We start from the raw sequence: 12,499 nt of genomic DNA on the forward strand, positions 1-12,499 counted from the left end.
TCACAAAACCTGCATAAATTAGGAGTGTTTCATGTAATTTACATGTATACAAGCAACTCTTCATTCTTTTCTCATTCAACTCTGATCAAGTTTCTCATTTTTCAGCTCGCACTGAACTTGCTTGCACTCAGTAGGTCACTACAAAACTGGGTCTAACACCTTAACTTGAACATCACAAGGATATGACATTTTTGCAATACAAAATGCATTAAAATGCAGCCACAGATTAATTCATTTATCAATAACCACTTTATCCTGGTCAGGGTCTCAGTGGATTCAGAGCCTATCCTGAGAACACTCAGCCTGAGGCGATGACAAACCATAAGTGGGACAACAGTCCAGCGCAGGGCATCCACACATTTCATACCTAAGGGCAATTTAGAGCAACCAGCTCACATGTCTTTTGTACCAAGTAAAACCCTGGGACTGTATGACACTGGAAGAACATGCAAAGAAACTGTACACAAGCAGTAATCCAAGCTCAGGACCAAACCAGCAACCCTCTAATTGTTGCACCATGCTGTGCCCCAGTATCACAGATATTCAAATAAAATAAAAATTAGTTAGGTAGTATCCACATTCGCTTTATAGTAGTGTTAAAAAATAAAAAAAATCCTGACTGCCAGCAGAATCAGGATGAATAGGTATGGTTTTCTTGAGATCATAATCCTGATGAAAAATTGCAAATTCATCTACAGATACAACCCCCCCCCCAAAAAAAAACAAACAAACTTTTATTCCTTGTAAAGATGTACAAAACTTTAAAGTCAAATTAAAATTAAGACCGACAACAGAAACTCATTCCACAATGACACACACAGGGATGGATAGGACTCTGATATTTTAGCAAACTGATTTCTCTCTCTCACACACACACACACGTATAGAACAGTCTCTCAGGTTATTCCATGAAAAACTCAGAAAAGATATTTTCAGACTCACTTCACCCCAGAATCATCGTAACACATTTATTACATATCAAAACATTATATTTACTAAAAAGTGAGCATTCCCATCTCCACTGGAACAGTTGTATGGCTGCAATTTTTGTCTAAAGTAAATATTATTGTGTACTAAGTGTATATCAAGGGCATTAGACATACTGATAACCAGTCTTCAGAAACAAATGCCAAATCTGATATAATCTTCCAGACAAGTTGAAGAAAAACATCAGGTAATAATATGCCAATTTATTGATATCCACCCATCCATCCATGGCTCAAGCTTACTCTTGATAAATAAGCTGCTGGATCAATAGTTTCAGGTTATCTTCCAGTGGAGGTCATGTTGATATGACGTTATAGTTTAGGTTTGAATTGTAAAGCACTGGAGCTGCAATCTCATAACTTATGAATCCTAATCAACAGCAAGGCTACTTTTTCTTTCATCTCAAAATAACATTTTCCATGTCCCAAAATAAAAATATGGTGGAATTGTATAGCTGGTTCAGTGTCCAGACCAAAGTTGGATGCTCCATCAGCTGTTCTTCTGGGGTAGGGGTGAGCACACAGACCTCACTGTGGCATCAGATGCCTCACATTGTATTTGGATGTGTCATTATATTGAGTCATAGGTTTGTCTGCAATCCCACATGTACCCACGCCAACTTTTCCATTCACGCTCTCCGGAGAAGCGAATATACTGCGCTTTACCTGGGGGGGGGGGGGGGGGGCGGGCACATGACCCAAACAGGGTGGACAGAGAGTATCATGGTAAAGTAGTGCAAGAGGTATGAGGATTACTGATCTGTTAAACTGGACATTTTCTAAGCTTCCTTTACTTACTTGCCCCTTCTTGTTCTTTGAATAAGCTTTATTGTTGAACTGCTGCCATTTGGATTTCTGGTCCTCTCTCTCTTGTTCTAGCTCCTTCATCCTCTGCACTTTCTTTTGTGCCTTTTTCTTCTTGTATTCCCGTTGCTCTGCTTGCAGCTCCTTCCTGTGAGGGCACAAACACACACGAGGAGCACAATCAAGTGTCCCATTACTGACATGTCAAGAACACACATGCATTCACACAAACCACTGGTCAACCAACTCACTTTTTAATAGTGATTTTATTTAAAAAGTGAATTAGTTATAAATAAATAAATAAAACAAAACTGGTTATTCTGAAAAATTGTTTGGTATGCAGGCTTGGTAATTTTACATAAGTTAATGCGGGGCCGCACTAAATATGGTCCTGTTTTAACTTCCTGGTCAAGTCTCCTCTGCAAAAGGGATTTAGTAAAATACACGAATTACAGGATCTTTATATTAAAATGCTATTTATATGGCACTTTTAACAATATGATCAGAAAGCTTGAGAGAAAGCTGGATGTAATTTAGATCTCTACTATTAGCAAACCAGATGAGATGGTGGGGGGTGAACGACATGAAGAAAACCTGAGAGGAACTAGACTTAAAAGGGATCCCATCTTAATTTTTATTAGATTAGATAGAACTTTATTGATCCTTTTGGGCAGGTTCCCACAGGGAAATTAAGATTCCAGCAGCATCATTACAGAATAAACAGAGAATAGAGAAAAAAAAAAACTTCTAAATAAATTAAATTAAGTATTTACATATACAAATATAAAAAGAATAAGATATGGGGAAGAGAGGAAAGGGGGGAGGGAGGGCCAGCAGGAGAGATATTGCACTTTATATTGTACATTGTCCAGTATTGCTTATTGTTAGGCTAGGCTACTGCTCCTTCCTGTCCTCTGTCCTCCTGTTACCCCCCCAGAGAGGAGTTGTACAGTCTGATGGCATGAGGGACAAAGGAGTTTTTAAGTCTGGTCACTGAACAGGCTTCTCTGGTTGCTGATGACAGTGTGCAGAGGGTGACTGGCATCATCGATGATGTTCAATAGTTTGTCCATAGTCCTCTTTGCCACCGTCACCAGAGTCTCCAGCTTCATGCCAACCACAGAGCCGGCCCGCCTGATCAGTTTGTCCAGCCTGGATGTGTCCTTCTTGGATGTGCTGCCTCCCCCCCCAGCACTGGCAACCACAGACCGATAGAACACCCACAGGAGTTTCCTGCAGACGTTAAAGGACCACAGCCTCCAAAGGAAGTATAGCCTGCCCTCTCCCTTCCTGTACAAGTGATTGGTGCTGCAAGTCCAGTCCAGCTTGCTGTCCAGTTTGCTGTTCAGCCACAGCCCGAGGTACTTGTAGGAATCCACAGCTTCCACCTCGACTCCCTCGATCCCTCCCTTGGTCTGGACCTCCCAAAGTCAATGACCAGCTCCTTGGTCTTCGAGGTGTTGAGTTGCAGATGGTTCCTGTTGCACCACACAGCAAAGTCCCTCACCAGACTCCTATACTCCTCCTTTCTGTCGTCACTGATACACCCAACAATGGCTGTGTCATCGGCAAACTTCTGAATGTTACACAGCTCCGAGTTGTAGCAGAAGTCCGCAGTGTACAGGGTGAAGAGAAGAGGGGCCAGCACCATGCCCTGGGGTGCTCCGGTGCTGCTAATCACAGTGCCAGACATGATGTCCTTCAGCCTGACGTACTGCGGCCTGTCGGTGGAGATCCAGGTGACCAGGCAGGTGTCCACTCGCATCCTGTTCAGTTTGTTCTGAAGCAAAAGGTCCTGGCTGGTGTTGAAGGCACTTGAGAAGTCCAAGAAGAGGATCCTCACTGTGCCATTTCCCTTATCCAGATGTGAGTGGGCTCAGTGTAGCAGGTAGAGGATGGCGTCTTCCACACAAACACCTGCCCTGTACGCAAACTGCAGACAGTCTTGAGCATGTTGCACCTGGGGTCTGAGGAGGCTGAGGAAGAGCCGCTCCCCAGCTGCAGGCTGAGGTTGAAGATGCATTGGAGTGGTTCACCTAGTTCAGCAGCGCAGGTCTACAGTATTCGGGGACACACCTTGTCCGGGCCTGCTGCTTTCCTGAGGTGAAGCTTCCTCAGTTGACCGCTGACTTGGTCTGCAGTAATGCATGCAGGAGTCTGTGTTGAGGTGGGGGAGGAGGGAGCTGCTGCGATGACTGGGGGGAGGTGTGTTGAGGGAAGGAGGAGAGATGGCTTCCGGGGGGGGGGGGGGGAGGACATGGGCTGGTTGAACCAGTTGAAGAAGTCATTCAACTCGTTCACCCTCTCCACTGTCCCCTCAACGACTCTGGTCTTTATATTGTAGCCTGTGATGGTTTTCACACCTTCCCAGACCTCCCTCATGCTGTTCTCCTTCAGCTTTTGCTCCACCTTTCTCCTGTAGCTGTCCTTAGCTTCCCTCACGCGGCACTTCACCTCCTGCTGTGCTGCTTTCATCGCCTCCCTGTCCCTGCTCGTAAAGGCGACCTTCTTCCTGTTGAGGACAGCTTTGACTTCCTGTGTTACCCATGGCTTGTTATTAGGGTAACACCATACACAGTCTTAGCAGGGGAAACCACGTCTGCACAGAAGTTGAGATAATCCATCAGACAGTGTGTCAGCCCCTCTATGTCCTCACAGTGTGGGCTAAGCAGCACACTCCAGTCTGTGATGTCATCTTCCATTTCAGGGGACCACCTCTTGATGGAGCTAGTTGCTGCAGACCGCCTTTGAACCAGGGGGGTGTACTTCGGCTGTAAACGAACCAGGTTATGGTTATACTTCCCAAGTGGGAGGAGGGGTGTGATGGTGATCACGTGACTGACCTCCCTCAGCAGATAATATGGCCGCAGGCTAACGGCTAGCAGCTCCAAGTCTGGGCAACATAAGACTGTCTTTACGGAGACATGTCCCGGGTTACACCAGTGGTTGTTCACGTAAATGAAGAGTTCCCCACCGTTGCCTTTCCCACATGCTTTAGTGTCTCTGTCGGCTCTCACAGCAGTGAATCCCCACAGGTCCACGTTAGCATCCTGTACAAGGTGTGTTAGCCACGTCTCTGTAAAAATAAGTAAGCTGCTCTCCTGATAAATCCGCTGGTTGTTCAGTGCGGATAGCTCGTTGACCTTATTCGGCAGCGAGTTCACATTCCCCATAATAACGGAGGGAATGGATGGTTTGTAGCGCCGTTGGTTGTCCGCTAGCCTAGCCTTTAGCTTAGCTCTGGCTTTGCAGCCCCTGGATTTCTTCCTCAGCTCTGCTGGGATGGTATTCCAGCTCGTCCCATTGTTTTCAGGGCCAGCAGCTCCTCTCTCGAATAAGCGAGAAAACTGGCTCCTGGTTGCGTGTTAAACTTAAAAATATCCATGTGATAAGTAAAACATACTATGTCTTCGTAAGAAAAGCAGAAAAGTAAAAAAAGGTGGGAAAAAAAGAGGTTTAAAGAGCTAAAAACTACAGAGCTACTGGAGAGGCAGCCGTCTCACACAGCGCCCCACTATTGTATTGTTAACACTGTGCTCTAAAGATAATGTGCATAAGGCTTTCAGCAACAGCATCATACTGAGCAAAAAACGCACTGAAATTGTTTACAGACCACTGATACACACTCACTTGGACTTGGGCTTGCTTCCTTCCTCCTTGCTGCTCTTGGCCTGCTCAGCTGCTTTGAGTGCGTGCAGAGGCACTACCTCAGCATTGCCATAGCCAGTGAAGGTGATAGCAGCTGTGCCATTCTCACCATCAATCTCCTCTATCTCTGCCTCATACTGCCTGCAAAGCACAAAGCACTGTAAGCAGATGAGTACAGGCATATGAAACTACACGCTCAATAATAAAAAAAAAAAAAAAAAAAAGACATTTAAACACAGTCTCAATGCATAAACTAAAGGCAGAGAGACCAAATGCACTAAGACAGGAAAGCATGAAAAGAAATGGATACTCACAGTCTTATTTCCAGTCTCCCTCTTATCAAAAGCATGAATGCAAATGTGCAAGTGTGTCAGTGTATGTGAGATACTCACTGTCCATCCTGGCTCCACACAGCCATGCAACGATCTCCTACTTTCCAGCTGTGTTTTGGTGGCACAGCATCTGAACTATTGGTATTAGCTGCACCCTCTGCTGGCTGAGACGTCAACAAATCTTTTGTCAACTCTATCACCTCCTAAAAATGAAAAAATAAGTTGAAAGAAAAACGATTTACCCTATGATTCCATTTCTATATCATGACGAGAGTGGTCTCTTCCAGGATGACCCTGCTGTAAGGAACAAGGGTTCATCGAATAGTTTGATTGCTGACTATGTAGTAAGAAATACTTGCACATGCAAATGTTCTGGACAAAAAAAAAATAAAAAATTACTGTTTCGTAAGTATGTGAATGATGTGCCATGCTGTTCTGTTAATAGATCTCAATATAACTGAACACCTGCTGAAGCTGTTTTGGAGCCCCAACACCTTACTAAAACACCAAGATGTTGGTTTTCCTGTCTGCAGTTAACATTGAGTTAAACTACAAAATACATTAGCTACTATGCTTTACTCTAGTTAATTAATGTTTCCAAAAAACCAAAACATGGGAATGGGTGCAGAGTAGTGCTTCCACTTGTCCAGTGGGCTAAATATTTTATGATGCGTCTACCCCTGAGTAGTGTGGTAGCTCACCCAACAGTTGAACCATGACTATGTTCATGGGTGCAAGTATAAAATTTTCAAAAACCTGAAAAAGTCTGACAAGGCGCGGCCTGGGGGGGGCGCCCTTAGGGCTCGAAAAAAAATTTAAATTACACGTTAAAATGGTTGTTTCTTATGCAAGCTCATGCAAACATTTATAATATTAATAGTTATATGATTTGCATATTCACATCAAATGATTAATACATTTGATCAATTCATCTGAAATAATATTTCAAGTACAAGGCTTGATATTTCAAAACATCTAGCAACTACTAATTTAAATGTTGAAACAACCATTTTTAATATGCTTTTGCTGTGATACCTTTTTTACAATATATACACTGGAATAGCTGTGTTGATTTGGTCAAACAACGTGCTACGTGCGTGAAACATGACATCACACATGTATAACACTGTGAAACAACGGGCTAGTCAGGACTGCTCGTCGGTGAGCGGCGTATAAATTGAATGAGGTTTGTGGCGAAGACGAGATGAAAAGATTTGTCTCGTGCAGAGACTGTACCGCGGTAACCCGGTAATATGCTGAGAGTAGAGCCAATGATTTTCCGTTTCAAAATCTGGCTTTATCCGTTTCGGACAATAAAAAATTCTGTTTCAATTCCGTTTCACAATTTCAGTTCAAAATTGTTCTGTTTGGCTCCAATTTAGTAATTCTGGCTGGCATAATTTTACTTGGGTTTCAAAGTATTGCATCTCGAGACACAAATGGTCCTTTGCATGATGAAGTCATTCATGAAAAAAAAATAAAATAAAACAGGAAGCTGATAAATTGCATTAATAAAAAAAATTAAAGTGGGATCACAGATTGAGACAACTCAAAATATTTTACTTGACATACTGATAACATAAATCAAGAAACTAGGATCACCGTTAACTAAAAACCTCTCATATATATAATATATGCAATATAATAGCATATATAACCTCAATATAATATTGAGAGTACTGATAAATTAATAGGGATAAATTAATATTCAGTAATACTTACTGAGCCTGTAATGACAATACTCATAGCTGACTGTTTAAAAATATTACTCTATATCCATCTTTTTTAGTACACAACAAACTCATGAAACAATGTTTCCTAACAAAACACAGAACACACTCTCAAACAGACTAGAATAGTTTAACTTTGATTGTAATGACAGTCCTGAATATTCCTTGCAGATCAATCATTGAGCGCTCTCAGAGTAACGAGAAACGCTGCTCGATATCGCCATTATAATAGAGCATCATAAAGTTGTTTAGCGTTGGTCTCCATGAGACTGAATCTGTCATTTAGAAGATGTTTATACATGGAAAAGGAGCGCTCAATGTCCACACTCGACACTGGCAACCATATGGCATCCTTGGCCACCAGAGCATTCGTTTCTTTTTTGCGGTCGCCATTCTGGTTGCGACGCGGGCAGCGAATCTGTAAACAAGCAGCTCATTGGCTGGCTAAGTGTGCCACAAGCCAATCACAATCACCGACAAAGCTGCCTTGACTGGAAAGGCATGTCGGCTTGGGCGTTAGCGGCAGTTACGCAGAAGTCTTCTGCGGCAGTTACACTTTGACACGCGAGCAATGTTTCACTATAAAAATTACGTAATTTCCGTCAGTTTTCCACAATCGTGGAAAATCATTGGCCCTATGAGTGAGAGACAGTGAGAGGGCCACCCCTATACCCCCCCCCCAAAAAAAAAAAAAAAAAACTTAACAGATTTACACGATTTGGAAAAATGACTTGCAGAACCGAAAAAAAAACGGAGCTTCTGCCGGAAAACTTGCACCCATGTATGTTTAATAGTGAAATTAAGAACATTTTCACATGCACACAGTGTGATGAGAACTCACAGGATTGGGACTAAACAGCTGTGTGGGCATAAGAAAAACACTTGTTAGTGAGGCTATTCTTATCAATTTGCTAGAGAGCTTAAAGATTTGACTCTGGAGCAATGGTCACATGGTCTGGTGAGTCCAGATTTACCCTACTCCAGAGCAATGGGTGCATCAGGGTAAAAAGGGAAGCTCATGAAGCAATGTACCCTTCATGCATAGTGGCCACTGTACAAGCCTCTGGAGGCAGTGTTATGATCTTGGGTTGCTTCAGTTGGTCAGGTCGAGACTCAGCAATGTTATGTGGCAATAAAATGAAGTAAGCTGACGAGCTGAATGTACCGAATGACCAGGTTATCACATCAATGGATTTTTCTATCCTGATAACATGAGCATATTCCAGGACAACAATAACAGGATTCATCCAGCTCAAAGAGTGAAAGAGTGGTTCAGGCTACAGTCACATTACATCTTGAGATGGTTTGCAATGGGTTATCGGTGAATATTAGGTGTTTTGGTGGCGATGTTTCCACCCCCCAAGCTTCAGGAAGTATTCCCAAACCCATCTGCGAGTATTCACCACTTAATTTGCCAACGAAAAGATAGCCACCAAATTTCAAAGCGTGCACTGAAATTTTCAGCAATGTTTTTGGCCACTCAGGAGGCAGAGACACCAAAAAAAACTCCTCACAAAGCTCAGAAAACATTCACCATGCACCGCACATTTGGTGGCAATGCTACCAAATACAAAACCCATCATGAGCTGTTGCGTGACCAGGGCCTCAGGGAGCACAATGAATCATTTTCACACATGAATTGGCCAGCGCAGAGTCCTGACCTTATGGGATGTGCTGGAGAAGACTTTACACAGTGGTTTGACTCTCCTGTTGTCAATACTAGATCTCAACAAAAGTCTAATGCAACATTAATGCAACTCTGGATGAAAATAACATTTACGACATTGCACAAGTTTGCTGAAGCAATGCTATGATGAAAGCATACCATAATCAAGGCTAAAGGCAGTTCAACAAATATCAGCGTGCACGACATTGTGTGCGTGTGTGTGTCCAGGCAGTTCTTTGTATCTGCTCCATTTAGGATATGTGGCTTGTAAGCCATACAAATCCCTGTGAATTGTTACTACGGAAGTGCTAACACATTAGAATGAGCACAGTGATATAGACTTGTGATTGGCCTGCAGTCAGCACTACTGTTTATTTCCAAGAATTCAGTGCTGTGGTACGAGTGGATTTTACTGTCTTTAACTTGGATTGTTTCACTATAATTGTCACTAATCTGAGGTACTTATTCATTTGGACTACGGAGACAGTGACGCTGCCATTCACACTGACAGATATGGACATATGCATCTTACCTGCAGGTCTTTCTGTAACTTCAGCAGATCTTCATTTTCTGGGTCTGTAGAGAGCGCTGCTTCCACCTGCTGGAGCTGAGCTCTGTAGCTGCTCAGTTGCTTCACCAACTCATCCGACATCTGAAAAACACAACCAGAGACACTTCAATCAGGGCTCGACATTAATGCTTGTCCGGGACAAGTGATACTTTATGTCAGACAAGTCCATCGTCTAAGGCTACGTTCACACTGCAGGCTGAAGTGACTCAAATCCGATCTTTTCGCCCATATGTGACCTGTATCCGATCTTTTATTGACAATATGAACGACACAGATCTGATTTTTTCAAATCCGACCCGGGCCGTTTGGATATGTGGTCCTAATTCCGATCCCTATCCGCTCTTTTCATATGCGACTTCAGTCTGAACCGCCAGGTCGCATTCATCCGACTTACACGTCATCAACAAGCCACAAACGTCACTATTCTGCGCTGAAGTAGGCGGCGGGTCTCTCAAAAAAAGTTACAACAACATGGCGCATAATCACGGGCGCAGATAGAGGGGGGGACTCGTCCCACCCAGATTTAAATTCACCTCGTTCGGTCCCCCCCACTTATAGGGAGGAAAAAACGTCTATGCTGTCTTTCTTTGTATAAGGCAAACCTCACGGAAAAATCAAAAGACTAATTACCATTCGGTTTATTGAGGTGCACAGCAGTATATACATAGTTGCAACAACTCACATAAAACAAAGACTGATATTCGGTTGGTTGAGCTGCGCAGACTGCACAGGTTGCGAGCTCGAGCTTGGTTGCTATGGTTACTAACAACAAGTTTGACAGGCATATCGAGGTTGGTTTGCTGGCAGCTTTGCCCCCCCCCCCAGTTTTTTGTCCCTCCCAGTTCAAAAAACGTATCTGCGCCCCTGCGCATGACATCAATGCGAGGGACGCTTCGGGCTGTGAAGGTTCAGAATCTTCTCAATGGAAGGACGCAGAGGTTAGGGAGCTGATTTCCATTTGGGGGGATGCAGCTATTCAAGCTAGATTGGATGGGTCATACCGCAACCGGGCGGTTTTACTTCCGTAAACACTGGCCATGCTCACTGCGTGTGACGTCGTCGTATCCTGCAATGCGCATGCGGAACACTTTTAGGTCGCTTTTCGTTCATACTGAGGATCACATACAAGTCGCATATATTTGTTAATGTGAACGACCTCACAAAAAAATCGGATTTCACAAAAAAATCGGAATTGAGCATTAAGCCTTGCAGTGTGAACGTAGCGTAAGTTACTTGTCCGATCGGATAAGTGCCAAAATACGCCGATATTCGGGTTACATATCAAATTTATCAGTTTATTCACATGATTTCCGAAGCATCTCACTCGACATATTGTTTTGATGAATCGCCGGATGTTTCTATTCAGAAAGAGCGATGTGTGCATGCGCAATATTCCACTTGCGAAACCAGCCAATACCGCTTCGTGTATTTGAGCTGAAAAGAAAACGGTCGTTTATGATTGGTTTTAATCGTGTCATACACGTGGATTTGTTGGCGGGATCATTATTCAATTGTATATTTACCTTGAGTATGTGGTAATTTCCAAATCTTTGAATTGGCTGGGCTTGGAATGTGCGCCTGCATGCATGTGGATTGACAGGGAGTGAGGTAGGTGTGGGGAAAATTATCTAGGAAATACCAAGCTGTCAAATGGCTGCTAATTAGGTTACCGGCTGTATTAATTAACTAATTAGTAATGGGAGTTTAGGGATTTGAAACATAGGGCTCTATAATTTAGATATAAATTATGGGTTATTTGAAATGATCTTTTTTTACCATTAAATACCATACAGGAGCCACACTGAATAATTAGACAACAATTAATCAGTGGAGGATCTCATCTCATTATCTCTAGCCGCTTTACCCTTCTACAGGGTCGCAGGCAAGCTGGAGCCTATCCCAGCTGACTACGGGCGAAAGGCGGGGTACACCCTGGACAAGTCGCCAGGTCATCACAGGGCTGACACATAGACAGACAACCATTCACACTCACATTCACACCTACGGTCAATTTAGAGTCACCAGTTAACCTAACCTGCATGTCTTTGGACTGTGGGGGAAACCGGAGCACCCGGAGGAAACCCACGCGGACACGGGGAGAACATGCAAACTCCACACAGAAAGGCCCTTGCCGGCCCCGGGGCTCGAACCCAGGACCTTCTTGCTGTGAGGCGACAGCGCTAACCACTACACCACCGTGCCGCCCTCAGTGGAGGATATATATTCAAAATTAATAATTTAAAAATGAAAATATATATAATTTTAATTTTCTGGTTTTCAATTTCTCATAAATTAATGATTGATGGAGTCCAATTGATGGAACAGAACTCAAGGATTGATAGATGAAGATGAATAGAAACTCTATTTGTATCCATTCATCTGAGAGTCAATAGAGGTGTGGAGGTTTTAATAACAAGATATATCTTGTCATTTGATAACTAGATTTCAGTGTATAATAATCTGTGATTTACAGTATTAATCAGTCAATTTTGTTATCAGTTGTTTTTATTTGTAGCATTATTTGTTTCTCTTGTCCAAACTAGTGATATCTCATCAAGTCATAAATTTTATGATAATGTTACTTTTTGTGATATTTGTTACTGAACTGCAGAGTACTGATCTGTGTATATATAATGGTTGGTGTTTCTGGATCTCATAGTATAGTTATTTTGTTCTTAAAATTTTAGGTTCATAATTTCTATTCTATTGGAATATATTGCTTCTGAACTTCAGCATAATAATTGGTGAATTATGGTACCAAT

General features: G+C 42.8%; 1 protein-coding gene across 1 annotated transcript in view; it reads right to left on the bottom strand.

Annotated features, from left to right (window-relative positions):
• Positions 1–954: 954 nt before the first annotated feature.
• Positions 955–12,499, bottom strand: part of smndc1 (survival motor neuron domain containing 1) — a 47,543-nt gene continuing 35,998 nt past the window's right edge. Inside the window, exons 2-6 of the mRNA XM_060933606.1 lie at positions 9,699–9,818; positions 5,831–5,973; positions 5,421–5,579; positions 1,785–1,938; positions 955–1,652 (exon numbers count right to left, since the gene is read on the bottom strand). Of these exons, the coding sequence (XP_060789589.1) occupies positions 1,515–1,652; positions 1,785–1,938; positions 5,421–5,579; positions 5,831–5,973; positions 9,699–9,818 (714 nt within the window). The 3' untranslated portion in view covers positions 955–1,514. The remainder of the gene's footprint in view (positions 1,653–1,784; positions 1,939–5,420; positions 5,580–5,830; positions 5,974–9,698; positions 9,819–12,499) is intronic.

This window comes from Neoarius graeffei, chromosome 11 (genome assembly GCF_027579695.1).
Source record: "Neoarius graeffei isolate fNeoGra1 chromosome 11, fNeoGra1.pri, whole genome shotgun sequence".
Lineage (NCBI taxonomy): Eukaryota > Metazoa > Chordata > Actinopteri > Siluriformes > Ariidae > Neoarius > Neoarius graeffei.